At 39.8% G+C, this 15,162-nt stretch overlaps 1 protein-coding gene across 25 annotated transcripts in view; it reads left to right on the top strand.

Moving 5' to 3' along the window:
* Positions 1–241: 241 nt before the first annotated feature.
* Positions 242–15,162, top strand: part of CAMK2D (calcium/calmodulin dependent protein kinase II delta) — a gene marked incomplete at its 3' end in the record, with an annotated part of 166,947 nt that continues 152,026 nt past the window's right edge. For 6 of the 25 annotated variants that reach the window (XM_082759637.1, XM_082759640.1, XM_082759633.1 and 3 more), the window contains exons 1-2: positions 247–667; positions 1,183–1,277. In XM_082759637.1, coding sequence (XP_082615763.1) covers positions 600–667; positions 1,183–1,277 — 163 coding nt within the window. In that variant the 5' untranslated portion in view covers positions 247–599. Of the gene's footprint in view, positions 668–1,182; positions 1,278–15,162 lie in introns of all 25 variants that reach the window. The other 19 variants (XM_082759652.1, XM_082759650.1, XM_082759642.1 and 16 more) reach the window with 7 other exon arrangements.

Below are 15,162 nucleotides of genomic sequence, written 5' to 3' on the forward strand. Positions count from 1 at the left end.
GCGGGCCGCAGGTGCATCCGTTTCCTCAGGGCGCGCAGCGCCGCCCGCCGCCCTGCAGCAGCTCCCCCCCCCCTCCCCTTCCCCTTCTTCTCTTCCCTTCCCCGCTTCGCCATCACCACAGCGTCCCCGACGGGGCCGCGGCTCACCGCGGGGAGGGTGTGGGGGGGGGTGGAGCCGAGCCGGCGGCGAGGCGGCAGCAGGGAGCCGCGACGGGGCGGGCGCAGGTCGCTAGGGGGAGGCACGGCACCGGGAGAGCGGCACGGCGGCGCCGCCGCTGCTCCCAGCCGCGGTTTTGCTTTCCGTTTCGGGGTGCCGCCTCTGCGTGGATACACTTTTATTTATTTATTTATTCAATAATTTATTTTTTATTATTTTCCTAGGGGGTGGGAGAGAGGGGAGGGGAGAGCCGCGGCGGGAGGACCAGCCGGCGGGCGGCGGGGAGAGCGCCGAGGCAGCCCCGTCACGGGGAGGAGGAGGAGGAGGAGGAGGAGAAGCCGGCGGAGCCTCGCCTCGCCTCGCCCAGCCCAGCCCTGCCCCAGCGCGCAGCCCCTCCGCCGCCCCTGGCCGCCGGAGGCACCGGCGGCCGGCCGCCCGCCCTCATGATGGCCTCAACCGCCACCTGCACCAGGTTCACCGACGAGTACCAGCTCTTCGAGGAGCTCGGGAAGTAAGCGCGGGGAGACGGGGGGGGGAAGGCGGCCGGGAGCCCCGGGGGGTGCCGCGGGGTTCGCCCCGCTCCTCCGCGGCCGTCGGTTGAGGGCTGCGGGGGCCGTTAACGGGCGGCGGGGGGCCGCCAGCGCCATGTTGGCGCCCGGCTGGGGCGGGGGGAGACGGGGGGGACTCGGGGGAGGGGGGGGGGACCGGGACCTGCACCGGGATGGGGACGGGCACCGGCAGCGGGCAGCCCCCGCTGTGCGGCCAACCCGCCGGCTGTGGACGTGGCTGCCGCCCCGCCGCGCGTCTCCGACCCGAGTTTGCCGTTGTGGGGAATAAAATCGATATCGAGCGACGCCCCAAAACGCCTCCCTTCTCTGTCTTTTCTCGTTTCTTTCTTATTTTTTTCTAAAAATTTGTCGGCGTCACGCCGCTCGCTGAAATCCGCGAGAACGCTTCTGCCATCGTATCCGCAGGGAGCCCCCCTTTTCGGTGCCGCTGACACTTTGTCCGCTTCTTGGTTTGCAGAGGGGCGTTCTCGGTCGTGAGGAGATGTATGAAAATTACGACAGGACAAGAGTACGCTGCCAAAATCATCAACACCAAAAAGCTCTCGGCTAGGGGTGGGTATATTTTAACCGAGTGCTTACGGTGCCTCCTCCCTGTTTTGTGCATTCTTGTGGGAAGCGCTAAAACCGAACCAAATCGTGATAATTAAAGTTATTAATTTTCATAACGTGTCTTTTTTCATCCTCTGTAAGACTGTGGCTTGGCTTTTAATATTAAACGTTTTGTGGATTGATGCTGGAGGTGTGTGGTTGTTGCTGTAGCGTTTAATGGAAAGCTGTACAAATTCTCAAGCAATTGAAAGTAATGCACTTCTTCCTTCTTTTTATATGTAAATAGCTTGAACATCAGTCTGAAAGCATTTTGCAGACTGATTTTTTTTGGGGGGGAAATAATAAGTTTCCATTACAGTTTTTATTTTAAATGTATGTCAAAGCTCTACTGAATTCAGTGCTTCCATTGCATTTAAAAATGAAAATCAAGGCCTATCTGAATCCAGGAGGAAAAGTGTAATCTACTACCCTGTACTAAACTTCGTGATGAGATGCTATAGGAAGGAAACTACCATTTTATGAAATAACCCTTTGTGAACCCAACTCATTCTGATAAAGTGATACAGTGTTTCACTGTTACAGCCCAACAGTAATGCCTGCTACACCACATGTTTGTACTTTCCCCATAACGTGTATGTTTCCTATATACTTTCAGTGTCAATGCATGAGTCTTTGTGATATACTCGGGGAATTATATGTGTACTGTGGGTTGTTGCTGTTGAAAGCAAGCCTCAGTGGTGATATGTCGATTCCTTGTTAAATCCACATCAAAGTGATTGTACCAGGATGTCAGGGATTATGGATTATTCTCTGTTAACGTTATCTATGTTTTGATATGAATTTGTGGTGTGGTAAAGAACATGGAAGTGAATAAGCAAGCAATGGCACCGTGTAAACCTATGTTCATGTTCTGGTTTGCTTTTGACACAAAGCAGTCACTGCAGGCAACAGCAGCCTGAATGAATTCATTAAATTTACACATAAAGTACCACCTATGATCCTGTGGCACGTGCTGGTAACAGCATGCGCAAGGGATCTTTCAGCATCACGTTAATGCTCTCATTTTCAGCTGATGAAAGGGATGAGAAAACATGCTTTTTACCTTTTGCTGAATTTTAGTCTTCAGATTTTTCTGTTATTTTTCAAACTTAAATTGAGAATACTTCTTTGCAGAGTTACAGGTTTAAAAGGAGAAAGGTTCAGAAAGTAGTGATATTTGAGATCAGGTATTCTCAGAGTTTTGCGTGAACAAATTAACCTTTTGTCAGAACAATAACATGATTTGTTGAATTTTGATGCTTAAAATATATCTCCGAGGTCTATATGACTTTATAGATCAAGGTGTCTTTCAACACGAAAAGCTGTAGCAAGATAAGCCCCAGATTATTCATGTGCCATAGTTTTTACATCTAATGGGATAAAATATTGAAAGCTAGGCTAAATTAATATAAATGTTAAGTCTACCTTTGAATTCATCATTTGGAACGTACTGCTTCTCAAGTTTCAGTTTTTGTACTTCTCTGACTGTTCAGGCAGGACGAAGTTGGTCCTTGGTGTAATCCATTCATGAGTGGAAGCAAGTTGGTGAGAATTTAGCTGATCAGATGGAATGAGGCATAACTCAAGCAGAGATTTTTCTACAGGTTTAACATGTAAGCCCGTAAAGTAAGGGGCTATACTTTAAAGATTGATAACTGGACTGCGAAATACCATTTCTTCTCTTCACACATGTGATGCAAAGTCCATGAATACAGTGAATCCATTCCCATGTTTGTTTCACATATTTCTGGATTATTATTTTTTTAATATAATTATTCATTTACTTTGTTGAGACATCTGCTAAGCACCTTTTGAAGAACAAGCTTTGTGCAGAGGTCTTCAGATTCCTGCTAGGCAGTTCTTCAGTTGCAGAAGGTGATCACTTACAGTGCAAAAACTCCCAACATTAATAATCCTCTAACTGTGATACCTTGCCAGGGTTGGTAACAGCTTACAACTTAAGTTACATTTTACCTACTATCTAAATTGTAAGTTTCATTCTGTTTCCATATGAACTGCTTTATGATGAGGTAGCAGTTCATTTTCGTTTCATATTTCTTAGTTGAAATACAGATTATAATGTGAATATGAACAATTCATTGGGTGAGCATCATCTGTGAACAGAGTTGGAGGTTCTTACTTTGAAAATGTGCATCCCGTGTACAGGCCTGGTTCTGTGCAACTCCTTGGAGCACAATGCCAAGTTTGAGCCTTCTTGCTTGCAAGATTGAAGAAAAGCCATTTTGATGTGTGATACGGGGGAGTCAAGACTAAGGAAAACTTCATGTGCTTATCATTAAATCATTTAAAATGATTAAAAATGATTTAATGGGAAAAAGCCCAGTCATAAAAATATATTTTTCCCTAACGCTCCTTCACCCCAGCCACAAATGTTCTTAGAGATCTATTTGTATCCTTCCCTCTAGTAGTCCTCCTAAACAGGAACTGAGCTCATCGTAGACTTATGCCAGTGAAGGTGTGTTCTCTTCTGTTTCCTTGCATAGCTACAGGGAAACTTCAGAGTAATTGCATGCAGAGGTGCAGGCTCTCGTTTTAATTTGGAGGGAAAAGGAAGCTATGCTGCCCATTTTTGCAAAGTAACTTCTGTGCTTTTAAATTGATGACCAGTTACTTACACCTGCTGTGCTCTGAGTTTTTCTTTACTGAGTCAACTTAAGTATTAAATTCATGTTAGAATATCAGCAGCTAATTTTGTATCAATAGGGTATGTTCAAGACAAGATTGCATGATTTAATTATGCTGCTCATTTTAGGAAGTGTGTGTGGGGAAGTTACATAGCATACCCTTGTAAAATTAAGTGCAGTAGTGAGCAAGCACACAGAAAACTTGGAATAGGGTGAAGAATGTATGCCGGTTTGGGGTTTGTTATCATTTTGGCTGATGAAGTCATGGGAATTATCTCATGACTCAGTTTCTTAATTGTGTTGTTTTAGGCTGCTTTTTAGTGTTTTTCTTGTGTAGAAAGCAATGTAGATAAAAGTGAAATGTGAGGTGACTTTTCCCTGTGTGGACAAAATGCAAAAATAATGCTCTTATTTTTTGTTATTATCTGTACACCTTTTATCTTTTTTTTTTTTTTTTTTTTTTTGAGAGAGAGAGTCTTTTGGCTTTGATCCAAACAGATTTCATGAACAGACCCATTTTCTTAACATATTTGAATCTCTTCTTCTGACTGAAAAAAAAAATAATCCCAAAGTGTTTGTTTCTCTAATCAGACTTGAAAAGGTCAGTTACTAATGTATTTTGAGTGGCTGTAATTTTGCTACTGCTCATCTTCAGATTTGCTTTGTAGTGGCCAAAAGCCCCATGCCTTTGATGGCAATCTGATGGCATCTGTGAGAAGTGGGTGATTTTCTTTTCTAGGGTGCTTCTGTAAATACTGCTTAGACACACCTCTCCCAGCCCTTGGATGGCTGCAGCAGAAATGTGAGCCACTTTGTTGATGGACATCCGCATTAGTAAGAGCAATGTAGGAATCAGCCGGAGGTTATCCCTTTTTGTCCACTGCTCTCCTGATCTTTCAGGGACCAGTCTTTCCATTAGCTCCACTGAGCTTTTGAGCTATAAGCCTTGGAGGCTTTGCTGGTTATTTATCTTCCTTCTTGGTAGGAAACTTCCCAAATTGTTTCAGCATCTTGTTAGTCAAAGAACAGAGTGTTTCTTTTAAGCTGGTGACTGCGTATGACCTCCTTTGTGACAATTTGTGACAAAAAAAAAAAAGTGACAATTGCACTTCCTTGCAACAAGCTCTCATGGGTGAGGAGGCTGAAGACCACACACACAGTCCCCCTTTTTTTTTGGAGCAGTATTTTAGTGGCAATACTGATTAATTTTGCTGTAGGAAGGGTATTTCTGTGTCTAAAGCAGTCCAAGTAGAGCACTTCACGATCCCTAAAGTGATTTAAAATACACGGGGGAAGTGAATGGCATATGAAATATACAGGGTAGTATTTTTCAGCATGTTTTTTTGTGATACAGAGAGAAAAACGTTTTTGTTGTGTCAGTGGACTAACATTTCATGGAGTCAGCCAGGTACTGTGTGTTAGGCAGTGCCATATGTTTTACAGAAGGCAAGATGTATTAAGGCTGCCTGTACTCTACAGCAGAAGAAGGCAGTTTTGCATAATCCTGCTAGGATTCCTCATCTAGCTAAAGATCTTAATCTCTGAAGCATTTACCTGTGCAAGTTTATTATAACACGTGTATTTTTTTTTTTAATGTTAATTTCTGTTCTTAAGTACACTTGAAGTTTTTCCCACACATACAGTATGCTCCTTGAGGGCATTTAGTTGCCTGTGAAGCACATCTCAGCTTTGTGAGAGCAAGATTTCCAGTCTGTCAGTTTAATTGCACGTCAAGTAGCAGTATGGTCGCTTTTCTCCACGTATTAAAAGTACACTTTACAATATTCTTCCGTAATACCTAAGCCTTACCTACTGATGCGGTTGCCCTTTGTTAATGCTGGTGCTCTTTCTATCTTTCAGCTTAGTCGTGACGTTCTTTTCAGTCTGACATAGATCTTCTGACTTAACGTGGGTACATTTGTGTTTACCTGCAAGTATTTGTTTCAATTGCAGATTACAGTAATGTAACAGTCTAGTGGCTCTCTCATTGTTAAACGGGTATTCTGTTTTAAAGGTTTGGAGCTTTTGCAATTTCTTGCTTTTAGTGGAAATCCGAAAGAGCTTTCAAATACTGATACAAATGAGGACTTGGAAATAATTGTGATGAGTGTTAGTTGGTAGAAAATTATTCTAACAGTTTACACTAGATTTCAAATTATTTTTTCCTGTTAGTTGATACGTAAATTACCCATAGCAAATATATAATTTCTATAATATCAATTCTCTTTTTCTTTGCAAAGCCTTCATTTTCCTTGTCAGGAAAGGAGATTCTTTTTATAGTTCATATGCTGATGGGCTTTAAATGAATTGCATTAGAACTTAAAGATGCATATATCGCTCTTGTTATCCTTACAGCTTGTTGCTGCTGTTTGTACTGGGAGGTATGTACTCAAAAAGGTGAAAACTGCAGTGGCTTTAAAAGACTCCTAGGTGTGGGGAGGTGAGGTGAGAGGGGGGGAGTTCTAGTACACTACAGTGCTGTTCTCCTCGCACACGTTACAGAAATGTCCTCAACATGCAGCTTCACAATTTGAAGTGAAACTCTAAAAACAATATTTACAGATTACTTTCACACGCTTCAATTTTCAGGTTAGCTATTGACTGCAATGGAAACATGACACAAATCCAATATGTAAAATAACTCGGGGGGAAGCAGAGGGAGTTAAAAGCATTGGCATCATCTATCAGAGTTTGACCAAGCTCAATAGGGAAGAAAAAAGGGAGAGTTTTTTCTGTTCCAACTCACAAGATTATTAAACATGCCTACAATTATGAATCAGCTGAATGCATCTGGCTCTCTTGGGAGCTTCCTATTTTCTTTCATTGTGTTTCATCGCTGCTTTGGCCTGGACCCCCTCTCTGCTTTTAGATCTCTTCCACTGAAATGTTAACAACAAAGGATTTCTCTGGAATTTATTTGGCTACCTCTTTCCTCCCATTTTCTGTTAAAAGTTGTCAATTCTGGCACTGACCTGTGCCTCTACTTTGTATGTTCATTTACTGCAAACTAAAGATTTAACTGCATGTCTGAATAGCTGCACTTCCAGAACTGCTTCTCATTACTTCTGTTAGGGGAGGGAGGAGAGCTATTCATAGGGGGAAAATATGGACTGAATGGAGGTATGGTAGGTGAGTGAAGGCATTCAGATTTTGAACCTGAGTAGTTTTGGGGTGTGTTTTTTTCTTTCTTTCTTTCTTTTTTTTTTTTTTTTAATTATTATTATTATTATTATTATTATTTCTTCCCTTTTTCCTGGTCTGAGAGAAACTGTGTTCTCTGGAAGCGCTTTGTGATTTTTCTCCAAATTGTACTTCCAAATTAAGTATTATGGTCAAAGATGAAAACAAGGAAATAATCAGAATGGTAAACACTTCAGCTTTATTGTTCTGTCCGTTTGCACGTAGGACTGTACATAGAAAACATTGGTTTATGTGTACTGCAGTTGGAAACCACAGGTCAGCTGAGGTATTTAAGTAACTTACATCTGTTGTTATTGACAGCAACTTAGAAATATACTGGTTTCTGGAAGATCTGAGACAAAATTTCAAATATTTTGTTTTAGAAATGTAAATAGTGCCAAGATACTGCTTTTCATGTCAATGTCCTTCATTTGACCTCTTTAGAAATGTAGGCCACAGTGTTTCAGTGGGTTTATCTATGTCAGGGTCCAGCTTCCTCCTTCAGATAAGTTTATTGCACATTTGTCAAATGCTTTGTAAGGATAATGTGGGGATTTTAAAAGCTTATCTGGAAAGCATAACTTACCTGTTGATTGAAAAATTATATAGAGATCAAAAAACAAACTTAAGGATAGGAGCTCCTTTTGTTTAATTCTTTATTAAAAATAACTATGCCTTGAATTTGAAGAAACACCTGCTATGTCTTGGAGAGACACAGGAATCCAATCTGTCTGTTTATTTCTCTATGTGTAGAGTTCTGTGTATGTCTTTGTGTGCATGTTTGTGCAAACTCCTTCTCTGTTTAATCCTAGCATTGTGAGAAACGTCTTGTGCATGGTTATTGGAGAGAGTGGAGAATCTGTGTGACGTGGTTTTGGTATTTTCTTCCACGAAAGATAGTTGTGCTGTTATCCAGTATAGTTCTCTATGTTGTCAGCTTGTAAAATTCACTGAGTTTCGGTTGTTTGAGTTGTAAAACTTATCTTAAAGTTTTGCAGCCCCATTGATTTCTGTTGCACTTGATTGGAAGCTGCTGGATTTATGCTGCTCAAGTGAGAATTTACTCAATTTCTTTTGAATCTGTTGCTTCTATACATGCCACAGGTTAAAAGCATGAGCTATAGCCAAGAGTAATACACAGCGGGAAGAGAAGGAACTTAATCAAATTTGCAAATACATCTGATTTAGCTTTTATCCTAATCCAGGGCCTCTTTAGTGGAATTTGAGAAGCATAAATTGTGCTACAGCATGTATTTGTTTTTTGTAATTAGGTTTTTAAAGTCTGGAGAATGGCAGTTAATATACCGAACAAGCTATCACAGATCAGTCTCTGCAGCTGTTTGTTTAGGTTGGTTGTATTTAATAGAAAGTAACTTTTCCTACCTAGTGATTTCTCGTAGCATTTATTACATGAATTCCTGACTTGCAGTAAATAGCAAATATTTCAGAGGAAACTGGGAAAGTAAGGTATGCAGGTTAAAAAAAATAAAAATAAAAAGTAACAATATATTTTATTTAATAATGGGAATGTGCTGCTGTGGATATTTGCTGGTCAAGATGAATCATTTCATCTTGTGATAGGAGGCATCTTTTTATGCTTACAACTCTTTATTTTTACAACTATCCAAGAGTTTATATACTGCTACAAGAAGCTAACATCTTGGTGATGCTTTCCAAGAGAAATGTCTGGCATCCATAAAAACAGAATTAATTTATGTTTTGGCAGTCTCTTTCACCTTGAATGTAGAGCACGCTTGTTGAAAAAGTTAATGACTTGCCATGTGGTTTCTTTTGATCAGTTACAGCCAAATCAATCAATTGGGTTGTCAGGAGGACAGCCTTCCCCTTATCCCAAATGCTCTCTTCCTGTCACTTTTTATTCTGCCAACACATGGTTGGCAGGGCAGTTGAAAGGATGGCTGCAGTTACATACAAGCAAATAAATGTAGAACTATGCATCCTTAGTCGGAGATTTTTATGTGCAAAATTGAAAATTTCAGCACCTGATCTATAAGCGGAAAAAAAAAAAAGATGGGGTAAACTGAATAGTTGCTGGATTGAGAGAGCACGTGTGAATTTTGGCAGGTGTGAGACAGACTGAAGAAAATATCAAACCCTGATAAGAAAGTTGGTTCAGGGTTGTTTTGTGTGTTGGCTGCAGGCAATGTTCAGAACAACTCATCTAGCCCGGTGGCCAGCAGCCTTGGAGACCATTAAGGACACACACATAGATTTGTATAGCATTAGGGGAGTGCTCCGTGTCATGTGGCAGAAGGTGGTTTTCCCCTTGTTTTCCTGTCCCTGTGCTGCAAAGTACGGCGTACCTTGTCCAGGGAGGAAGATTAACAGCCCTCAGTGTAAGTGGAAAGGATAACACACCTCTGCTATAAAGTTTCATCATCTCAACAGCTGAGAGGAAGAGAAACATAAACCTGCAGTGTTCAAAGCTCGTGTTTGTAGCAAGAAGCCTATTGCATGTGTTTTCAGAACTTTGTTCCTGATTTAATTATAGTCGGGAACTGCTTCTGCTTACTTGTAAATTTTCCGCAATGTGAATGCAAGCGTTGCAGCAACAGTCACGTTGCATATTCATGTAGCTGCACGAACAGATGGGGTTCCTACATAATATCCATATTTGACATTCTGATGGGATTTGCCAAGCCTAAGCTTTCATTTAAATTTTAACCTCTTGAAGAGATAGGTTTGTGATTTAATCAGTCAAGGGAGGTCTTGAAGTTATTTGTATTGTGTAGCAGATTTCAAGCCAGTGATTAGGTATGGTTTTGGTTTGGGAGACCCGCTGTAAGAATGGTTTTAACAGGCTATTGCTCACTAGAATAAATAGTCACCAAATTCAGAGGTTTCTTGGAAAGCCGTATTCATTTGGCTGATTATATTCATATCCTTCAGTACGTGAAGACAGATTTTATGTTCAATTAAAACATCAAGCAGTGTTGTCAGAGTTCTGTTGCTGTGGTGCTGCATTGCAGGGAAGACTTTGAACTACAGGGCAGATGACCTTCCATTTCTCTTGGGGCAGCTCTGGGTGCTGCTGAATGTTGGTTTTTAAAACTGAGTTAAAGACTTCTTTTCCACATTCTTTTATAGAAAGATGTCAAAAATATTAAGCACTTCCAAGATGCAAAGAGACTGCAGAAAACAGCCCTCAAAACTATATGCACTGGTTATTTATGAAACACTAGAGCCTAGAAAATATAAATATCACATTCTTGGTGCTTTTTGTACAGCATATATGCTGCTTTTAAAATTAAAACTGAAACTCAGGTATAAGATAGATTGCTTAGTAGATGCCTTCTTTATGCAGTGTGGACAGCTATGAAATAGTGATTAGGATTGCATTGATGTATGCACGTGGGATTCAATGCCCTTCTGATCATGACATAAGAAAGCATTTTTTCCAAGGCTGTTTTTAGTATCACTATCCCAAAAGGGAAGGGGGAAAAAAAGTTTTTTTCTGTTAAATTTTTGCATCTTTCCACAGTGCTCTTGCTGATACTCCTCATTTATAATTAGTAAATTTTAGCATGTTAAGAACATTTCTTGTTGCTCACTCCAGAAGGAAGGAAAAAAGAAGAAAAAAAAAAGCCAGTGGTAAAGGGGTGTGTACTTTAGATGCAGAAAAAGATCCGGCAGAGCTTGGCAGACCTGATGTATACCCAGGCAGCTTGTTTGCTGTAGGAAAATGTTTCATGCTAAAAGACTTATTAACTAATGTAATTTTACTTGTAATGAGGGTAAGAATAGATGTCTTCAAATTTTTGTTTATTTGTGGCTAATATGATTTATCTATCTAAATTAAGTAATAAATTGCTTTCAATGTCATGTTAATCAAAACATGTATACTAATGAGATTCATTTTCCCAGAGTAGAAGCTGCTTATGTGTGTTCCATCCATCTTCCTAGGAGATGTGCATTAACCTTTCACATATTTGGGGGGTCAGGTTGGTAACCCAGCTAACCTTGTGCACAAATAGTGGTAAGCTCAATAGGTATCGGAGATGGTTTTGGGAAAACATCAGGGGACATGGACAAGGACCTACAAATTAGTGTGTTTCTAATCTGTAACAGGCGGAGGGAGGCTTTTTAGTTGTTAGATCTCAACAACTTTCACATTCCTTCAAGTACAACATAGTGGAAAAAAACCATCTATTTTATCCACTATAAATGATTGATTTTTCTCCATCCCCAACTGTCTTTTTGCTTAAACTGAATGAGGCTGGAAGAAAGTTTTGAATGGTAGGAATTGGTCATTTAGCAGTACTCCATATGAAAGTCCTGCTTTTTGTCAGATTTTTTTTTATCAGTGGTCTATTTTTGTTTTCCCTGTTCCAAGTGACAGATTCAGTCTAACTAAAACAGATACCTTGTACTTTCAAAGCACATTTTTTCCACAGATTTCTACAGGATAAGAAAACATGAGCATCAGACCACATGGGGCTGGAAAAAAAACGGAATAAAATTGAAGTGATATCTGAAGTGAAGTTGAGTCCTTCAGCAGAATAAACCATCTCATTAAGTAATCAAGCTCTGTCGCAACTGGGGAGTTGAGGGGGTTATTCCTTTTTGCTTTACTGAAGAGATAATTTGGTACTTCTAACTTTCAGTTAGAAGTCTTCTATAGCTCAAATGTATTCGTGGATGGTTTTTGTCATCTGTGCCTATATTGTCCTTCAGAGAATTCTTCATCTTTCATCTGTATTTCTGAAGGGCTCTCTTGTTTCCATTCTTTCTTTCCTTAACAGCCACCTTCTTTTACCTTCCTTTAGCGTCCTTTTAGCTTCCTTACTTGCCATTTCAGGAGCCATTCTTTTTACATGTGCTCTGTTCTATGCTAACTTCTGTATACGGATGTTTGGAACACGGGGTTGGAGTTGACTTAGTCTACTGTTGACTGGAGTCTATGTATTCAGGTGAGGTCTCATGAGTGGCTTGAGTAATCACCTGTATCTCCATGGGAGAATCTCGTCTGGTAAATGCCAGGACTTGTGTTCACAGATGCATTTGGCAGATGTACTTTGGTGGTGCTTTGTGTTGTTCTTCTGGTTTAGGGATTCCTTGTCGTTCATCTCTTTTCCCCTGAAGCTGATGAGCACTCCCTGTAATAGCACAACGTTTAGTCCCCAGAATATGAACTGATAGTCTGAGCTTCTTGCTATTGAATTTTCTCCCACTTATTATGATTTCAGTCTTTGGATTAATCCAGTTCCTACTGTGTGTTAATAGAGTACTTCTTTTTGCAGTTGTTGTGCCTATTCACCTTAGTAGTGGGGCATACAGAATGTTAAGGTGGATTCAGAGATTTGTATTTGTAGTAACTTTTTTAGCAATTTCACTTCAGTGTTCCCCTTCATCACCGTGCTTTCTGTCACCCCTTTTACCAGTTACCGAGAGTTGCTTTGAAATTGGTAGGAAATCTCCCTTTTCACTAATCCCTAGATTTCACGTTTTCTTTGTTCCTACATTTTAAGGAATTGACCCTTACAGGAGCAATTGATTCTTGCTTGGAAAATCCACAGGATGTTTTAAATGTCTTCCTGTACACAACAGGTAACTGATACACATTGATATAGGTAGATCCTTTTTAAAAATAAAAAATAAAAAAAATATGCTATTTCTCAAGATCATGAGTATTTGAGAGGTACGTCAAAAACTAGTTCTTTCCATCACAGGAATGTTATTCAGTTTCTGACATAATAGCTTTCTGTAGCCTGCCATTACTTTCACCTCTGTGCAAGGTCAAGTGGAAACTGCTATGAAAATAGCTACATGAAATGAAGCTAAATTGGGAATAGTTCTTGTTGAGCGTTGACTTTTGTTTCTGCAACCACAGATGCTCATCTGTTTAACATAACAGCTGAAGAACGTGAAGACAATCTCTGTAAATGTACTTAAAACAGCATTGTTTGTTTGTTTTTTTTTTTTTTTTTAAGAAAAAAGTTGTCTTGATTCACACCCTAAATTGAAACTTAATTTCAAAATGTTGCTAATTGTTGAATGGTTCAGTCAATAAAATGTAGTGTGTAAAAAAAAAAAAAAAAAAAAAAAAAAAAAAAGCCTAATTAGCCCAGTGTGGCTTTTAAGGTGTGGGGTTTTGGTGGGACTTTTTTTTTTTTTCTGAGTGCATTGCATGTCCATTATTTTCTTAGAAGTAACACTGCTGGAGTGTTTGCTCAGAGCAGGGCTGGCAGAGACTGGGCTGAGTAAGGCATCTCACTGCCCTCTACTTCCCATGGGAGCTGGACGCTCAGTGTCAGTTCCAGTTCTAGCATAAAATATACTTAGAGCTTCTGACAAGTGGGCTAGCTGGTTATAAAAATTTGAGCTGTGGTGATGGTTTATTTTTTTTTTTGAACAGAAATGTTTATTGTAATTGTATCAAGCCTCTGCAACTTGATATTGTAAGTAAGGTAGTTTTATGTAAATGAACCAGGGCATTTGTTTAGCAATAGAGATTACATGACAACTAACATAATATTACAAACATGTAAGCATTCATGACATCGGTGCCTGGGTTGCATATGTCACATTTACTTTCCTACACGGAAAAATAGTCTTTTAATTAAATGCTATGAAATAAGTTTTCAAACAAAACAAAAATTAGTAATAACAAACTAGAAGGCATCACATAAAGTGATATTAAAGTGATGTGTTGTTTGCTTTTTTTAAGCTTGAGTAACTTTTATTTTTAATATGGGATGTATGTATTTAAACGGATGGAGTATTGAGCTTACTTGCTTTTGTAAATATTTCTAGGTCAATTGATTTCAGTTTCTAGCAGTAGGAGTGATTCCCTTGACGTTGGGTTTGTCATCTAATAAATCTAATAATGATGCTAGACATTAAAAAGCAAAACAACCAACTCCCATTATTTTTGGTAAAGTGTTTTGATTAGTCTGTTGGGATTCTCGCTGTCCCAGATGATCCTTATAGAGGAGGAGGAAGGGAAAGAGGTCTGTACAAAGACTTATGTTTCCTTTTAGGACATGTTACAAACTACAGGACGTAGTTTTACAGATGGGGGGAAAAAGGAGAGTAGCTTGATTCCAGTATCGAGATACAAAACAGAGATGTGAAACAAGCCTATGGTGGTTTAGAATTAGCACTGAGTCCTTTAGTAACCAAGTAATTGTTAATATTACTAGACTTTGAGAGCAAAACAGTGAATTGAACCAGATCCATATTCTTTACATCTCTTAAGTATTGTGCAGACCATGCAAATTCTGCATATAAAACAGGAATGTGGGAATGTGAGCAAAGCTATATACCTAATTTCATTACATGGGAAAGTCTTAGTAACTCACTGAAGGTCAGTTATCTAAAATTGACCTAACTGAGTCCAGTATTTCATAGCACAGTTACTGAATAATCTGGGCTGTGACTGGAAGGAAGTTTCTCTTTGGTTGTATTATATTAGTGTATTTTCAGCATGAGAATATATACAACACCTACCAAATTGCTCAAAACAGCCCCCCAAATCAAGGCAGGTGTGTAAAACAAACCAACCAAACTGCAGAAATTGTTTATTTGTCAACTCTTTTGGGAATTCTACTGCTAGTTTTTACCCAGAAGGTCACTAGGTTTTCATGCCACTGATATGTAACTATATAAAACTATCCATGTGAATTTTAGATATTTGCAGAATAAACGTGCTCTTGGTCTTGCCTGCTTGCACAGAATGCGAGCATTTGCATTTGATGTTTTAGGTAGGTCTTTGATGGTATTTTTTTTCCATGTTCTTAATGTAACGATCGTTTCTGTGCCAAGAAGAGAGTGTATGAAGGAATGCCGAAGAAGCTGTGCATGTGCATTGGTCTCAGAACCTAAATAGGCGATGTTTAAGGTAACATGTTATATTTTGCAACTGTGGCAGCCTTAACTGTATGCAGTGAGGAAATTCCACCCATGGGCAATAATTTTCTTCAAGTGCTGTAACCTGATCTTGTTTAGTCTGGTACCTGTATCCTTAGCAACTTCTGGTGAGATAATAAAAGGATACAGATAGT

This window comes from Aythya marila, assembly GCF_965140915.1.
Source record: "Aythya marila genome assembly, chromosome: 4".
NCBI lineage: Eukaryota > Metazoa > Chordata > Aves > Anseriformes > Anatidae > Aythya > Aythya marila.